Source organism: Corylus avellana, chromosome 8 (assembly GCF_965113065.1).
Source record: "Corylus avellana chromosome 8, dhCorAvel1.hap1.2, whole genome shotgun sequence".
Taxonomy (NCBI): domain Eukaryota; kingdom Viridiplantae; phylum Streptophyta; class Magnoliopsida; order Fagales; family Betulaceae; genus Corylus; species Corylus avellana.
Window position 1 is genome coordinate 17,706,092 of NC_142497.1, and position 18,819 is coordinate 17,724,910.

Consider the following 18,819-nt stretch of genomic DNA (forward strand, 5'->3'; position numbering starts at 1 on the left):
GGGATCCAAATTGAGAGATTTAAAAATTTAAGAATTTGTCAAATCGCGTAGAGATTCATGAGATTAAAGTGAAGTTTTCTTAAATATTTTTAAAAAGCAATAATTAAAATTTAAAATGGAGGAAAATATAACTTTTTAATTAAAATGGGGACGAAAATCTTATTGCTCTTTCGGCTAAATTGTTTGAAGTCGTTTGGCGGTGCCGTCTGAGGAGGACGCGGTCCAAATGAAGAGTAAGAAAGCAAAATGTCAAATCGACGCATTGAATGGACCTCAACCATTTGCACAGAAAAAGAAAGAGAAAGAACCTTAACGTTTACGCCTACGCATCGTTGTCCATCTTTCTCAGACCGACCCACGAGCCACGAAAAAGCAGATCACCAGCCATTCCGCAAGAGCATATTCATTCGTAGTTTCCACTTGCTTCCTATTTTCTCTCTCCTGCTCTCTCTTTGGTTCCGCTGGGTTCAATTCTGTCTGCTCTTGAAGCTACACGCCGTTTCAGTCGTATCTCACTGCAACCCGATTGACACAGTTGAAGGAATCTCCCGGAGATGGTTCTGATCAAGGAATTGTATCCTTCTGTTTTGCTGTTTTCCCATTGGCTGACTTCAGGAAATAGAAAAGAAAATTAAACAAATTTTATGGTTTTTGAAATGAAACTGTTTTTTTTTTTTTTGTTTTGTTTTTTTTTCTGTATTATTTTCTTCATACTGTTTTTATTGGGTTTCCTTAGCTGATAACTTTCTCGATGGGGGATATTTTGAAGTCGGATTGTGATGCCCATGTCGTTGGAAGAGGTAAAACAGGACAATGGTTTAAAATTTTTGAGACAGAAACACCCCATTTCGGTTCTGACAGGACTGTGTTGTTTTCTTTTTTTCCCCACAATTGTTTTGTTTGCAGTATGAGACAGCGCAGATGTATATGGTCAGGAAGATGCAGCAGCAGAACACGACTGGTACTGAAGGAATTGAAGTGCTTGAGAGCAGACCCTTCGAAGATGGTGTGCATGGAAAGGGTCAATACACTTCTAAAGTTTATCGTCTACAAAGGTAATCATATAATAATGATAACTTTTATATAATGAAATGGAAAGAAGTTGTTTAAATACACAAGTGTTTGTAAAAGGGGTAAAGTGGGCAATTAGAATCAATATGATGACTTTGATTCTAGTGCTCAAGTGCTTGAAAGAGCACCTACTTGGTGGCCTTTGTTTTACTTAGTTTTATTATTTCTGTTTAAGTAGATCATTTCTAGAAAATTGTTGGTTGTGAATAAAATTTCATCTTATTTAAGTGGCAGTTATTATGATCTCTTAATATTGAAATCTTTCTGCAGTAAAGTGCCTGCTTGGCTTACAAAATTTGCACCGGCACATGCTCTCAACATGCAAGAGGAAGCCTGGAACGCATACCCAAGATGCAAATCAGGTTTGCCATGTCCTCTTTTGCTTCACTCTATGTGTTTGTATTTATACTTCTATTGATGTCTTTTTGGTTTTTATCTGAAAATGGATGCTGCATTACTCAGTACTGAAGGTATAATTGTTCTCTTTCCCAATCAAATTTCAGTTCCAAAAATATTACTGGGCAGTTGTTACAGTTCACAGTAATAACATGTTCATTGGTTTGGCTTTTGTGCAGTGCACATACTTTACCAAGTTTCAGTTAACCATTGAAACCGTTCATAGGGCTGACAATGGGCACTCAGAAAATGTTAGTTTCTTTGAATCTCTCTATTGGCTTTTTTGACTGAAATAGTAAAAATCCTTAGCTTTATCCTTATGTTAGCAAGTTCATCACATTCTATTCTACCTTTCTTTTTCTTGTTCATTTCTTTGGCCTCTTGTAGCAATTGCGTGGGTTTAAATTGTTCATCAAGCAATTGCATTCTATTCTACTTTTTTGTTGGTTTTTTCGGTCTCTCTCAACTGTGAAGCTGACAAACCAGGTGCATGGTCTAAGCAAAGAACAGCTGGCAGCCAGGCAGGTCGAATATATTGATATAGCTTTTCCAGGAAGTGATTGTTGGAGTCACTTAGTTGGAAGGTGCAGTTTAGACTTTTCTAAATTCAAATCCGCAAGAACTGGCCGTGGTCCACTTCTGAAGCGTTGGCAGGTTGGAATTTCCTTGCATAAATTTATTTTTGTTAATGAAATTTATTTGAAGTGCATAGTCCTGATTCTTTTGTTTCCATTCTTCGAAGGGCTTTTTCTCACTTTTTACCTCTTTATTCTCTGTTCGGGCAGAGTTCCCAGATCCCTTACCTCACTTCACACAAAGCTCAAATTTTTGTCTCTAAAATGAACCATTTTCTATATGCTTTTTTTAGTCATTCATCCTTACACAATTATATTTGCTTTTGGCTATAAATATCTTATGGATATATATATTTTTTGTTTTTCTTTCTAAAATATTGAAGTGCACCTTCTGATTTGCATGTTTCTCAAATGGTCATGCAAAACTAGTTTGTTTTTTTTAATGATGGTGAAATTCATTTACAGGAAAGGTCTGATCCAGTTATGACTGCATACAAATTGGTGACAATTGATGCACCATATTGGGGTTTTGGTCGTCGGCTTGAACTGGCTCTGCTAGCGGTACTATCTCTTTGACTTCAAAGATTCTTAATGTATTACTTTGACTACAAATTATCTGGCAATCCCAATGGTCGATTTTTTTTGGGCTGACTTGCCAAATGAAATACAGATTCCATTAAGTAGACGCCAACCAGATTTTGAGCATCAATGCTTTAAATTTTGACTGCAAATATAAATTTGCAGTTGGATTATAACATAAGTCAATAATCAATGTTTGGATGCTGAATCGTTACTTTTTGTGCACTATTAATTATTTTGTTTACATAATTAGTGAAGGAAACTTAGGTATAAGAAAAGGGAACAAAAAATTCAAGAAAACCCATTCTAATGCTCATGGTACATTGCAGAGCTTTATCAGATTCTAATCCCTATTCCCTGCATGTTCTCTATTCTATGTTTTTATTTTTATTTTTCCAAATCCCTTGGGTAAAAAAGGGGAATAGGAGTAGAAAGGACTGAGATAAGAAAGTTTTAAAACCGGACAAAGTTTTGTTCTATAACTATGACATGTGTCCCTTGAGTATGTGAAAAGCCTTTAAAACTGCTTGAATTTAAGAAAAAAGGATAAAGATGAAAGAACAAGAAGAATGGATAATTAGAAAGAAGAAAAAATTTTGGTTACCTTTGTTTACTATTACTATAGTGTTGCTTGAACAATGATTAAATTATTAAATCTTTCCATCTCCACTCAAAAGAAAAATATTAACATGTTTTCTTTTTCTTTTCTTTTTTTAAAAATAAAAAAAATACATAGGGTGAAAGGGCTCTTTTCTTGGAAAGTCATCGTCATTGTTTTGGTTGGATTGATGAATGGTATGGGATGACTGTGCAACAAATGTTTGAACTCGTGCAACAAAGCGACTCTACGTTAAATGAGGTAAGAAGATTCCAAACTTCCGAAAACTCATTGGTAGGATTTTGATGGAATCAGTAAATAAATGCATGATTGCAGTTCTCCATTTAAGTATTAGACATGGAAGTTTATAGCTTTAGTAGCAAAGCATAATTGCGCTTCCTAGGCCAAAGAGTATATGTATATGTGTGTTTATATGGTGTATGCGCGTATACATATGCAAATTTTCCTGAACTCACCATTTGGAGAGATTTTTGTTTTTGGATGTGAAGTCACCATTCCGTTTTTCATGTTTGAGGATGGAATTTATATTGGTTATCTTATGCAATCTTTCTTTTTCATATTTGCTCATGTTAGCACTAGTTTTTGTTAGTTTAACTGGACAAACATAGTATATTGTGTAGCATCTTGTAGATTAGCAGAATGAATGAATTGTCCTAGCCATTAAAAATCTACAATAAAAAATTTTTTTTAAAAAAAAAAAAAAAAAAAAAAAAAAAAAAAAAAAGAGAAAAGAAAAGAAAAGGAAAGTGGCCTAGGTCAAGTAAGAGCTCCTAGTTTCTTCAATTCTTGTTGAATCACTGAGTCAGTGTGTATCAAATAAACATCAAATTTGAAAATATTGAATGACGGGGCAGAATCTTATATTGCTTCATTTTTATATGTTAATAATTGATATCTGTTTGTTCCTACCCAGTACATTTTTGGGTGCTTATTTGCAATCATTTAAGCACTTAAAAAGATGGACTCCCCCCCCCCCCCCCCCCCCCCCCCCCCTCCCCATATTGGCATTTATAATGCACCGATTACATTCTTTAATCATCAGAAAGGAATTTGTTACAAAATAAAGGTGAAGTTAATGTTATATTAGAAGTCACCATGACGAACATTCATGAAATCAGTTCATAAATTCTCTACATGATCAAGATATTGCACTTTATGTGAATTAGATTTAGTTTCTGATGTGATGCTCATAAAAAAGGAAAGAAAAAAAGGGTAGGTTCTTAAAACAGAACCTGAACCTCCTTCAAATATATGTTTGGGAATAAACTCCTAACCACCATTGAAACTGAAAGGATTCCTACAATTTACAGACGATTTCTACAACAATTGAGAGACCCAACTAAAATACTACTACAATCTACTCAGGAGTTAGCCAGAAAGATGGACTTCTAATAAAAGTATCATAGGACTGAAACATCATGCACTTGGGTTCTGCAGGCTTCCAGGATGGAAATTGGCAAAATAATTCTGAAACTTTCTGTTTTTGTTAACAAAAACAATCTTAGCTTCCATTATCACTGCCCCAGAACATTTCTCTGGTTATTGTTTGACTGAAGAATTAGCTGCCTGTTTCTGCTTTTGCTGCTACAATTCTTTTGAAATTTTAGATAATTCAGTTTTCATATACTTCCTGTGCTCTAAAGCAGAGACTCGTCAAGCCAGCTCTAATGATGAGCATAGATCATTTCAATGGGGGAGCACATGATAGTGAAGACATTTGTGGCAAGAACTCTGACCTTCATTCTCAACAGCATGCACATGCCATTGATACTCGAAGTGTAAGCTAATTTTTGCTGTTTATATATTTGCATAGTAAATGTGACCAATAGAGTAGACAGCAAAACAACATATATTATCTGATATTGGAATTATTGTTCCATTTGAACCTAAAGGGGTAGCATAGCACAGGAGTTGGAGACCACTGCTTGTAAAGTGAAGGTCAAGGATTGATGCTTTCTCTTTGTGGCTACTACAGAAAACAAAGGAAAACGAAAATTCATTTGCTTTTTCCCCTTTACCATGGGAAAGTATTGTAACAAAACAAAGAAAAAAAAATGCATATGAGCTTGTAGAAGCAATCCGGATACTCGTATTATTGTTGACATCCTAATTATGACCACATTATTTTACTGAAATTTGTTGAAATTACTCGTTTTTGTGCAATTTTCTTCATGTTTTTTGATATCATGACAATTGATGGAAAGGGTCCAAAATCATCAGGTAATACCTGTGGCTAGCATGGTTAGATGCTAGGATCCCCATTGTTAGATGCAAAAATAAAAAATAAAAAGAAAAAGGGAATACTTTAAAAAATCAATCCTCTTGAACTTTCACGAAATTATTTCTCGAAATTTATAAACTCTTAATTAAAATTTAAATGTATTAAATTTTCAATTTGTTTTAATTACCTTAGTTTGTTAGAATTTTGTTAAAATTCTCAAAATACTTTTTTTAAAAAAATTATAAAAAATTTTAAAGATTTAGACATTTATTTTTTATTAAAAAAAAAAAAAACATATTTGCAATATTTTTGCAACTTCTTTGCAATATTTTTTAAAAAAATATTTTTTATAAAAGAAATATAAGGGTATTCCGAGAATTTTGACAAGACTAACATATTCAACGGAAAATCTAACGAAATGAAATAATTGAAAGTTTAATATCTTTAAGAGTTTTTAAACTTATCCTTAGGAGTTTTTAAACTTTGAGTCGTTAAAAGACGACAATGAATGTATCTTGACGAATCTTGTTCATATGGAGAGGATCCGATTGGATGGACTCTGACACCCCTTAATTATATTTTATAATTTCTAAAAAGATACCCACTAAAATGAGGGGAGCGACTACCCTCCAATTGGAAACCTTTTCATTTTCTTTTCATTTTTAAATGGGAGCATTAAAAAAAAAAAAAAAAAAAAAAGGTACCCAATAGCTTAAACAATGCGTCACTCATTTCTCAAATAACTTTATTAACGTTAAGTTAACGTTACGTCAACGTTATTTACAACTTACAACATTGTCATTCAATAGAACCAAAAAGTACCTCCATTTTTTTTATTGAGTGCAATTTCCATGAGTGGTAGCACAAAAGAGCGTCTGTGTGACACCAATCAGAAGTTGCGACTTAAGTTTATTATATCAAATTTAAGAGCAGTGATTTATATAACACTGGCGTGCATGAACAGTCATGCACACCAGTGTTATAATTTTTTTTTTATTATTTAAATAATTATTTAATTATATTTTATAATTAAGTAACACTGGCATGCATGACTGTTCATGCACGCCAGTGTTATATATATATCACTAGCCCAAATTTAATCTTAGGAAAAAAAAAAAAAAAACACAATCACACCTGATGATATTAAATCTGAGTTAAAAAATTAATTAAATTTTTTTTTTAAAGAAAAAAACAAAATTAGAAGGGCAACCACCCAAGTGGAAAAGGAAAAGCCACTCCAGAGGGAGGTGGGGACAACTTGCTACCACCCCACCCCTAGGCCATGGGGGTGGGCACGTGGCCACCCCCTCATATGTGGCCAAGGTAGCTCCTCTCATTTGGATGGCTGTAAATTTCTCTTGATTTTTTTGTTTTAAAAACAAGGTGATTTTGTGCACCAACCTTATTGAGGTGGGTGCACAAATGTTGTTTTCAAACCCTATTTCCACATAATTTTAAAGCTATTTAAGAACATAAATGGTGTTTTCAAACAGTAACATAATTGAACTTGTATTTTAAAACATTATTTCATCTAAAATCATAGAAAACGTGATTTCATACAAAATCTCATGTAAAACATGATTTCAGTTGAAATCATCATTGCTTTCTATTAATATTTCACAAATAACTTATTAATATATGTTTAGACTATTATATTCCATGTAATAATATTACAACATGATGTATAATTATAATAAGGGAAATATTACGTGTTCTTCTGGTCTTATGTGAATATTATTTGAAAAAAAAAAAAATTGCCCTTATTTCTCTCATCTGTTTATAAAAAATAATATCTATTTATAACTAAAAGAACACTATAAGAACACCTAACATTTTTCTCATTTAAAAAAATAAAAAATAAAAAATAAAAAAATAAAAAAATAAAAAAGAGGAAAAACTTAACTTGTCACTATTGATTTTTCATCACTTTTGCAATTATTCTCTTAAAACTTTAAAAATTGTCAATTTAGAATTATCATGTTTCAGAAGTTTGCAATGAGTGAAATCTCAAAAAATACCCTTAAAATGTTTATAAAATTACAAAAATACCTTGAATGGGAACGGAGATATTTTAGAAATTTCACTTACTTTGTGAGGATTTAATGTTGAATTTGGACTGGAGGGTTGACTTTGCAAACTTCTGAAAGATGGTAACTCTTGACACTTTTTAAAGTTTAAGGGTATGATTACAAAAATAATAAAGTAGTCCCCAAGGAGTAGCTCAATCAGCTGGAGATCGGATCATGCGTTATGAAGTAGAGGTTACTAGTTCGAATCTTCCTTCCCCCTTATGTGAACATGTTTTAAAAAAAAAAAAAAAAAAAAAGTGATAAAGTAACTGAAATTTTCTCAAAAAAAAAAAAAAAAAAAAAAAACCATTTAAAGGCTAAAGCCATCGATGAATTAATGAGTTTGATATTGGACCCCATTTGGTTCATGTGCCACGAAAAGGTGGGCCTGACGTTATAGGCTGTTCAAAGTAAATGGGCCCCCGTATATCCTTCCTTCAAACTTCAAAGTTCAAACGGTTAATTCCAGGAAATTTCGGTCCATTCTGAAACGCCTAAACCCGCACGTTTACCCAGCCTACTAAACGGTCCAAACGAGGCAGTCGTGGACCGGCGGACGACTTGACGTCGACGCTAACGCAATAATTGATGTTTAGGCGCGCTTTTACTACCACGCGTTGTTTCTACAATAGCATATTCCTCGTATTTCTTCCGTATCTCCCGGAGCATCCTCTCTATATTCTCCTCTCTTTCGTCTTCCTCAACTCTGTCTACATTTCAAGCTGGCCTCACTGCCTCACTGGAATCTACGAGAAATGGTTCAGATCAAGGAATTGTATCCTTTTCAGAAATATTGGTTCTTTTCGCTTATGATTGGTAGCTTTAAAAACACTTTAATTCTTTTTATTTATTTATTTAGTTTGCATTACTAACCAAATTAAAGATGAGTTGGTTTTTTTTTTACCCATTCAGATGAAATTCTCATGCGGTGGTTTCTGAGCTTTCTTTGTTTGATTTGTGGGGCTTCAAACAAATGAGTGAGTTTGAGACCCAATATGTCTAAAAGTGTTTTTAAATTTTTTTTTAAACAAAAATTTTATTTTTGAACCCGACCATATTCCTTATATTCCTTTGCTTAGCTTTAAAATTCGAAATTGTTTCAGCTCCAAGTAGTTCTACAATGTTGTGTTTGGGACATCTATGTAGATATGGTTCACTCAATGTGTTTGTTTTGTGCTAGTTTTATGAGGTAGGACTTGGTTTGTGCTTCATAGGAGCTATGAAAGAGTGCTATTTTCAATTTCTTTGTGCAATTTTCATTAGAGGAAGCTGTTCTTTTTGGAGGTTTTCCTTAACCTGTTACTTTTCTATTGGGGAACTTCTGTGAAGTCGGATTGTCATGCCCATGTCGTTGGAAGAGGTAAAAGCAAGAAAAAATGTCTAAGATTTTGATGATTTACGAAATGTGTGTGATTATAAAATACCCCATTTAATTTCTACAAGGATTCTGAGTTTTGTCTCTAAACTACATGTTTGCAATGCAGTATCAGGTGGCACATATGTACGTGGTCATGAAGATGTCGCAACAGCACACGACTGGTGATGAAGGGATAGAAGTCTTAGAGAATAAACCCTTTGAAGATAATGTACTTGGAAAGGGTCGATACACTAATAAAAGTTATCGTCTACAAAGGTAATTGAGAAGGGCAATGAATGTTGTGGTAGAATGAAATTGTTTTGAATTGGCATTTGAAAGCCGTGCATCTGTTCTTTGAGACCCTTTATTATCTAGAAAGTTAGCAATATTTCCTTAAAATTTTAACTGCTTTATTGCCTGTCCATTGAGAAAGTTGGACTGTTTTGACTGCATTTTATGGGCTGAAAAGTTATAAGAGACCATCATCAGTAGGGCAATAATGGTGCAGTCTTTGACAAGGTGTTCGCTTTACTTGCGAGTAATATGATTATGACTGCAACTTAGAACACTTGATATAATCCATTGCAAATTTACATGAGCTTCTTGTGTCAAATTTTCATGCTACCCTCCCATTTTTGGGTTAGTATAATGATAGGCTTGGAGAAGTATTACAAAAAGAAAATATGTTAGTAAATAGAAAAAGTCTCCACATGGGGCTGAAGAAATACCACAATACACAAGATAAGTTCTTCTCAACCCACTTGATAAGCAAGAATTGGTTATAAAACGTAGAACAACAACAACAGTTACTATTGGCTACTACCACCAATGCATACCACTAACACTAATAACCCATTAACACAGATAACTACCCTCCACCTCCTCTATTACAACTTCCATGAGCATACACACGTTGTGGTGACCAGTTATGCAAGCCTATCATTCGCTGCCCCTTTGGCTGGAACCTTGTCCCCAAGGTTCATGCTTGCCGCTCTAACACTCCTTTGGTCACCATGGCCTTCCACAGTTGGTTGTTCTCGATGAAAAAGAGATGAGGTGTACGGCATTTATGCCTCGGAGTAAACATTCACTGCAATTGAAACATAACCATTTTTAACGCCTCTTCTGCATCTTTCTTTACCGAGGAAACGATACGAGGGTTAGGTGATGTTGCTGTATCACTATCTGGCATGTGAACTGCCCTCCGTACATTCGATTCATTTAGTTGATGTTGTCGTACAAATCTCTCATCCTACATTTGGGACAACTCAATGGTTTTCCAAAGGGACTTGTGGCTATCTCTGTCTTCAAGCCTCCAAGGAAAGTTCCAATGAGAGCCTTCCATGGCCATCCAATAAGCCTATTAGCCAGCCTAGAAAACTCTCTTTGATATTCGCATAGCGTCCCATGTTGTTTGATGCATGGGACCAAATCAGGCCTCTAGTTCTCTTTCAAACACATCCCAAGTGACCACCAAACCTTCCTCCTTGTGCACTCGTTGCAACCACTGCCACTACTAATTAGCTTCTCCTTCGTGGTGGAAAGAAGCAAGGATAACCTGTTGATCTGCCGTTGTTCCCTGATACTCAAAGAACTGCTCCACCCAATTGAGCCACACCAACAGATCGTTCCCTAAATATCGAGGGAAGTCCATCTTAATATACTTTTGCAGTGCGGCATGGGAGCTAGAATCATCCGTATGACCCAAGGATTGCATCAATGATTCTGGTTCAGTTAAGGATGATGAGGGCTTCTCGTGTTTACTATTATTATTCCTAAGAATTCCTGTATTTCCTTCAACAATGCCTCCATTCCCAACAATGTTCTTCTTGCAAGGTCTTTGGCCACTCTACCTCATCTTGCTCTAAACGGAGCACACAAGCTTATGTTCAGCCTAGCTTAGACAATACAGAGGAGGAATGGATTGAAGAAAGCAGAGGAAAGGAAATGAGGTGATGGCCAATCCTCTTCTTTCAGACAATTTGGCTTCCTCGCCATGGTGATGGGCACCTTGACCGCTGCTTGGAGTGGGGTAGCATAAGTCATTTCCAGTGAAGGAGTGAGTGGTTCTTGAGGATGTGCCATCTCGAGGACTGAGATGTTGTCCTTCGAGGTACCTGCGAATGCTTATGGATGGAAACTCGCCTTTCGGTAAGCTCCGGTCTAACTAGTTTCTTCTTGCTTCCCTATCAACTGACTGGGTAAGGCATGCAATCTCAAACGTCAAAATCTCTTCTTATCTAATATTCGAAGGACATGTTGATCTGTCTTTATCTACCAGGTAGCCTCATCTTTCCCCCCTCCCCAGATCCAACATCTTCGAGGAGGAGGAAAGATAAGTCCAATATTGGTGCTCTGCACCTCAACTTCCAGCTGACGAATAGCTTCACGAACCTCCTGCACATCCACTTCTACTTCTCAATACACTCCTTATTGTTAGCATGCTATGATACCAAATGATAGGCTCGGAGAAATATTACAACAAGAAAATATGTAAGAAAATAGAAAGAGTCTGCACTTGGGGTTGGAGAAATACCACAGTACACAAGATAAGTTCTTCTCTACCCACTTGATGAGCAAGAACTGGTTATAAAACGTAGAACAACAACAACAATTACTCATAGTTACTACCACTAACATTAATAACCCATTAACACAGATAACTACCCTCCACCTCTTCCATTACAACTTCCACGAGCAGACCCACGTTGTGGTGACTGGTTGTGTGAGCCTATCAATGACCAGCAGAACTGGTAATGTAATCAATATGATGACTTTGATTCTAATTGTCATAATTGCTATCACAACACTGAAACATCAGCTACATCTTGCATGTTTTGGTGGGTTACATCTTTTTTTCTTTTTTTTTTGGGGGGGGGGGGGGGGGGGGGGTGGGGTTCATTTTTTCTCTTCATTTTTAAGTTAATTTCTGTTAAGTTGTTGCGGATGTGAACTTACTCTTATGATGTTTACACTTTCTTACTCTTGCAGCAAAGTCCCTACTTGGCTTACTACTTTTGCACCAGCAGATGCTCTCATCATGCAAGAGGAAGCCTGGAATGCATTCCCAAGATGCAAATCAGGTGTGCAGTGTTGTCATGATACTTTGTTTAATATGTTCCTTTCAGAACTTACATTAATACATTTTTTTTGCTAATTTGCAAATGGATGCAACATTGCCCAGTAATGAAGGTAAAAACTATCCCCAATTAACTCTCCATTGAATAAATACTCGTGGGTGTATTTATAGTGAGAGCATACTTATTTGTATTGCATTTTTGCAGTGCCCATATTTTCCCAGGTTTCAATTAACCATTGAGACTATTCATAGGCCTGACAATGGGCAGTCAGAAAATGTAAGTTTCACTTTTTCTTTGACCAAGTTAATTCAATTCCATATCTATTGTATATGTTAGGAATTGCATGTCTTTAACCGTGTTGTTAAAATCGGATGAATTGTATTATGAATTGTTTGATTCAAATTGAATCAATCATGAAAGGTTCCAAATTCAAAGAGAATCGTTGGTTGTACAATTTCATGGGGTGTATCATGCGAATCCATTTGAATTGGTGAACTGTCACAGATCATGCACTAATTTGCTTTATGATTACCACGCATAATTTTTTTTAATGTTTTGTTTGCCTTTCTCAAAAGCTGTCCAAACATCTTTTTTGTTGCCTTTCTCAAAAGCTGTCCAAACATCTTTTTAAGCTTATCTATGCAAACAAAAGCCATCCATGAGCTCTCTTTTTTTCCTTCCACTCCATCCATTTTTCTTTTTGTTATTTTCCTCATCCAAAATATTTTTTTACCGTAGCTTTTCTTTTATTCTTCAACATAGAGGAAGAAGTCCTCTCTGGGATTGAAGGTAAGGTCTTTTTTTTTTTTTTTTCTGTAACTTTTTATTATTGTTTATTTTTCTGTTCTCCATATTGGAATTTTGTGGAGAACCCATTTATTTTCAGTTTGCGACTGTTACATTCTATTGGATAACTTTTTTTCATGTAAACTTACTTTTAGATCATGTATTCTATTCCATCAAGATGATAAAAATGATAAGAAAAAAGATTATTCGCATTATATTAATGTTTTGTCACTTTTCATTGTGGTCCATTTGAATGTAATTTCTTACTTAAAATTATGTGATAACTTGCTACATTGCAGATGTTGTAAATATATTGTCATTTGGCTTATTTAGTTAGATTTCTTAAATATTACTGTACTAGGGATGATAAATTTGCTCATTAATTTAAAATGTTCTAAGTTTGAAGCAAATTCTATATGTGTGTGTGTGTTTGTTTATATTGTTATACGGTTCAAATACACGAAATAGAAAGATGATAAATTGATTCACAGGACAATTCATGTTCTGAAAACTATGGCTCCAAGTTTTTGTACAAATATAGTTAGCATTTCTCTACCTCTCCTCTGCTATTTGCTTTTTTGGCCTTTTTCAACTGTGTTATGAAAAACTAGGTGCATGATCTAAGTGAAGAACAATTGGCAGCCAGGGAAGTGGAATATATTGATATAGCTTCTTCTGAAAAGAATTATTGGAGTTATCTAGTTGGAAATAACAATGATGACTTCACCAAATTCAAATCATCGAGAACGGGCCATGGTCCACTTTTGGAGGGATGGCAGGTTGGAATTCCCCTTACATGTAGTTTAATCTTGTAACATGCATTTTTATGGATGTCTTGACTCGAGGAACTTGGCTTGTATTCCTTCAATTATTATGTCCTTTCTTAGTGCCATTTTAGCCTGTCATGCTGTTTAACTTAATGAACCATAAGACACACAAGGAAACCACAAATCAAGCAACGACTAATACCAATAAGAAAACCAAATCAAATCAAACACCAAGCAAAATGAAGTCAAGCAACTGCTAACAAATCAAGAAAGGAAACCAAATATTTGCTCTTTTATTTCTTTCTATTTTGTAACCTCAAAACAATTGTATATAAGTCTGATGAATATCAATGGAATCTTGATCTTCAACCTCTGCAACTCAAGCCACTAGCACCCCAATCCCAACCCAACTCCAAATGTTTCCAATTTCCCTCACCTCTGTCACTGCCAAGCGCACCAAAGGGAATTTCCTTGTGTAATGAGCCCAAGTAGAACCCTACCTCCAGGGACTTGATCCAGGTTTGTCGATGGGTCTGCCACCCCGCCACATCCAAATACTTTCACTGCTGCGGATGGCTCTCTCATTGTCGCCGTCAATCTAGAGACCCTTCAATGGGTTCAACACGATCAATTGATCCTTAGTATGCTCATGTCGTCAATCTCTGAAGAGATTCTGCCACAAGTTCTTGGTTCCAAAACCGCTCATGACTTATGGACTACCCTTGAAAAATAGTTCACCACCTCCAGAGCCCGAACCCTCAGCCACCATTACCAGCTCGCCACCCCCAAGAAAAGGGGTTCCTCTATCACCGAATATTTCCAAAATCTCAAAGAAATTTCCACCACCCTTGCTACCACAGGCCAACCACTAAATGATTTCGAATTCATCTCCTACCTCCTCGTCAGTATGTGTCCTTAATATCAAACACCAATCAAAATGAAATCAAGCAATGCTAGCAAATCAAGAAAGGAAACCAAATATTTGCTCTTGCATTTCTTCCTATTTTGTAACCTCAAAACACTTGTATATAAGTCTAATGAATATAAATGAGAAATCGGGAAACAGAACATTCTCAATACCTCTACATAACTCTCTTTCTCTCTCCTCTTTAATGCTTTTTGTAGGAATTCTCCCATTGTCTCCTGGTGTTGTCTTGTAGCTTTCCCTTTCAAAGAAAAGTCACATTCTCTCTCTCTCTCTCCACTTTTAGGCATTGCCCCCACTCACGTACGCCATGTTATACAAGGCTTAAATTATTGTAATAAGGCATGTAGGAACTGTTTTTCACTTTTTAAGTAACTAGTTATTCAACCTCACTCTACTGCTTCCATCTCATAAAATAGTCCGCATCTTCCTTTTTGGATGTCTCAAAAAATTTGTCTAAGCTAAAAATGGGAGAACCAGTATAAAGCTAAGTAGGTGAAAGCATTTGTTACTATTTTCTTAAAACTTGTGCATTTGACATGGAGACTATTTTACGACATAGAGAGAGTATAACATTTACTTTTGGCTATCACTATCAAATATCTTGCAAAACAACTATGGTGCACTGTCTGATTTGCGTGTTTTTTAAATTTGTGACAAAAGACTTTGTGATTTAGTCATGAAATTCATTTGCAGAATAGATGTGATCCTGTTGTGACGGCATATAAGTTGGTAACAGTTGATGCACCATACTGGGGCTTTGGATACCGACTTGAACAAGCTCTAATAGCGGTAACACTCCTTTTCAACAATTCTTGAGATATTACTTCCAATATGAATTATTTGGCGAAAACAAATGTCCAAAACTTCACCAAATGTCCAAAACTTTTATGTTTGTTTTGCCTAATGAAATTGCATATTTCATCAGTAACTCAAGGCAGATAACAGCATTACTCAAAGTAGATTTTAAGTTCCAATTGAAAGTTACATTTGCAGTTGGATTACATCTTATAGTCAAGAATCGATGTCTATATGCTCAATTTAAATTTTTGTGTGATCGTTCTTTTACCTTTAAAAAATCAGCATTTAAAACTTATTTACAAGACCAACCAAAAAGGCAAGAAAATTGTGTTTCGTCTCTGTCGGTGCATTAAGGAAGAAGTATCACAAGGCTGGACATTATGAAGTACCTTTCACTTTTCAAAAAGAAAATAGTGCTTCATTTGCAGTTTTGAACTTCATTCAGTTTTCGTCAATTTCCTAGATGTAGTAGGCTGGCTTTTAGTTAATTCTTTTTGAGCTACGGTCAGATGGCTTCTATGGATGTTGAGGTTGTAAGATAACACCTGTTGAAGTAACAAACTAATCCTGGTTTAATCATTAGAAGGATGTCAAACATCTCCGTGTTTCACATGTTCAATGCCATCCAGTTATTAAGATCCTGCTAGTGCAGTGGTTGACGCCGCTCTGTATGTATGGAAAACATAGTTCATGCGTACCTGGGCTTTGTCCGATTTTGCTAATCTTCTCTAATAATCTATTTACTTATCAAAAAGGAAAAAGTTCTGGATTATATGAGGAACTTGATTGGGAAGGTATAAGTGTTTTCTTGCAAAAATACTCATGAGTAGGCAAATTTTCTTAAGCCTAAAGACAGGGTGACCATATAAAGGAGCAAATCTTGGAGAGATTGAATGGTGTTTGAATGGACGATAAGTGGGAAAAAAAATTGTACATGGAATGAGAAGGAAAACCTTGGACTTCCTTTTATTGACTAGCACCACAGCATTGGATGAACAACAATCAAAATTTCTATACTAAACAGAATGTACAGCTAAATGATTAAACTCATCTCTTCTTGTTAGCTTAAACTTTGATAATAAATAGTGATTTAACTTAGTATCAGAGCAGAAATCCTGAGTTCAAGCCCTATCTCCATCATTCTCTTCCTATTTCAATTAAATATTTCTCATGTAAACCTTACTTATTAAGGAAGAGTTTGACCTGACACGTGAGAGAAGTGTTAGAATATAAATTAAATAAATAAATTCATCACTCTCTATTAGCTTAAGCTTTTTGGATAAATGGTTATTTAACTCATTTTATATGTTTAAGTTTCTACATATTTTCTTTGTTTCTTTTTGGAGTATAGATTATTATGCCCAGATTTTTCTTATATAAGATAAATAAAAAGTACATTATATCTTCCCTTACCCCCCAAAACCGGAAAGTCTTATTAATGATTTTTTATGCTTCTGGTAGGGTGAAAGAGCTGTTTTTTTGGAAAGTCATCGTAACTGTTTTAGTTGGATTGATGAATGGTATGGGATGACAGTGCAACAAGTACGTGAACTTGAACAACAAAGCCATTCTACATTAAATGAGGTAAGGGAACTTCCAAAACTCGTTCGTAGAAATTTGATATGATTTGTGATAATATGGTTGAATTGCAGCATCGCCGTATGAGGATTTTGTGAGGCCTTTTTCCTTTGGATATTAAGTCACCTTCTTTCTTTATTTTTTTAATAGAATGATTAAATTTGATGGGTTGTTATAGAATTCATGTTTCATATATTCTTCCATGTTAGTGTTTCTTGTTACCAGTTGGTTTATAGTTTTTCCTTGTACATTTTGGTGTTTGTTATGGGTAACTAGACACTTCATGATAACGTTCATGATTTGATTTGTCAAAATGCCTAATTCCCCATCTTCATGTTCTACTTCATATGTGTTGGACCACTTTCTGATCCCATGAAACACAAAATGGGGCCATGTAAAGTACAATGCAATGAAATACATACATTTCCATGAGAGACCAGCACATTCCTCCAATTATGGCACTCCATTTTGTTCTCTTTGGACATTTTTGCCAGAAGATGATTTATAGCAAAGAAATAAAACAAATAATATAGATCATTACATTCAAAGGAGGCTCTTACTTATTCACTATGAATTTGTGGATAATCTCAAAATTTTATCTGTATACACCATACAATTGGTGTCTTCTCGAATTGGTTCGTCTTTAAACACATTTCTTGGTGCATACATGCTCCTCAGAATTGCAGGTTTGCGGGATATGACAAGCGGCAATTTAATCTTGATAACTGTTTTTTAATCGTACTTGTAAAACGCATCTTTGTTTCCTGCTATCAACTGGTTACATGTCTAACTGTTGATTTACACGCATGCGCTCGCACACATACGAACGTTCTGTGTGCATGTGTATGCATCTATAGTATTTCAAAATCTGCTTTCTATTTCCTAAGATGATTCAACTCTTAGTGACTTGCATCCTGTGCTCAACAAAACAGAAACTTGGCAAGCCAACATTGACTTCAAGTATGGAAGATTAGTCAGGGTAATTTCCCTTGATGGTGAAGACATTTATAGCAGGAGCTCACATAGATATTACATTAGCAGCGTGGGCTGCCTCTGATATGCAAAAGCTTAGTCTAAGTTCTCCTCGTCATATATATGCAATGCAACCGCTTCACTAAAACAAGCATTACCAAAATAAATTAAAACTATTTCATTTATTTATAGCAGCTAACATATTCAATCCTCAGAATTGTGTATTTTTTCTGGTATTGTAATAACTATTTCATTTTATTACCCTTTTAATATTGAAAACTATTTATTAGATTTCGGCAGCTAGTTAGACATCATATTTTATTAAGATGATAATTGTAACACCCCGATCCCATATTAATAATTGTGTCGAATTTGCAAGCACTTAAGCTCGCTGTATTGTGAGTTTGTGATCACACTATTTGCTGGAAATTAGCTTTTGTCCGATTTCCATCAATTTCATTTCCATAAGATTTTCTTGACACCTCAGAGGCAGTAGTATTTATTGGATTGTAGCTATTGCATGGCCTGGTGACAAAGAGCTTACAGGTTACTTTTAGCAATTTGTGCTTCCTTTCTGCCTAAAATTTTCTGATTCTCTCTAAAAAGCATTCACAAACAAAATATACTGAAACAACTTGGAGTGGACAAAATATCCAGTTGCCACCTATTGATCACCACTGAACTGTTATTGACCACTTACCGACTTTTGGCGGTCGGTGGAATTCAAACTATTTCCTTGAGATGTTTTATTTTAAACATAAATTACTACGAGATAAAATAAAAATACAAAAAAATTGAACTTTCTAATAATATTTTTCTTTGAATTTTTCAGTACTGTTGTGATACTAATTTCAACAATTTCACCCTACGCTAATTACCTAAACACAACCCCAGTGATAAAAAGTTATAAGGGATTTTTTTTTTTTTTTTTGATATGTCCACGCAAGGGAAGAGGGAGAGGGGATTCGAATTAGTAACCTCTGCTTCATGAGACGTAATTCACAGTCGATTGAGCTACTTCTT

The 18,819-nt window shown here is 35.1% G+C and overlaps 1 protein-coding gene and 1 pseudogene across 2 annotated transcripts; both read left to right on the forward strand.

Annotated features, from left to right (window-relative positions):
- Positions 1-285: 285 nt before the first annotated feature.
- LOC132164556 (uncharacterized) lies at positions 286-5,388 on the forward strand. The gene is made up of 11 exons (XM_059575089.2): positions 286-574; positions 770-800; positions 907-1,055; positions 1,342-1,433; positions 1,534-1,541; positions 1,647-1,718; positions 1,954-2,121; positions 2,508-2,603; positions 3,358-3,480; positions 4,887-5,018; positions 5,133-5,388. Exons 1-11 carry the CDS (start codon positions 555-557, stop codon positions 5,136-5,138), a joined length of 897 nt encoding a protein of 298 aa, XP_059431072.1. The 5' UTR covers positions 286-554; the 3' UTR covers positions 5,139-5,388.
- A 2,772-nt stretch (positions 5,389-8,160) lies between these two features.
- Positions 8,161-18,267, forward strand: LOC132164144 (uncharacterized; annotated as a pseudogene). The gene is made up of 9 exons (XR_015912990.1): positions 8,161-8,305; positions 8,860-8,890; positions 9,015-9,163; positions 11,879-12,079; positions 12,172-12,243; positions 13,365-13,532; positions 15,142-15,237; positions 16,708-16,830; positions 17,757-18,267. The product of XR_015912990.1 is annotated as an uncharacterized LOC132164144 (transcript).
- The last annotated feature ends 552 nt before the right edge of the window (positions 18,268-18,819 follow it).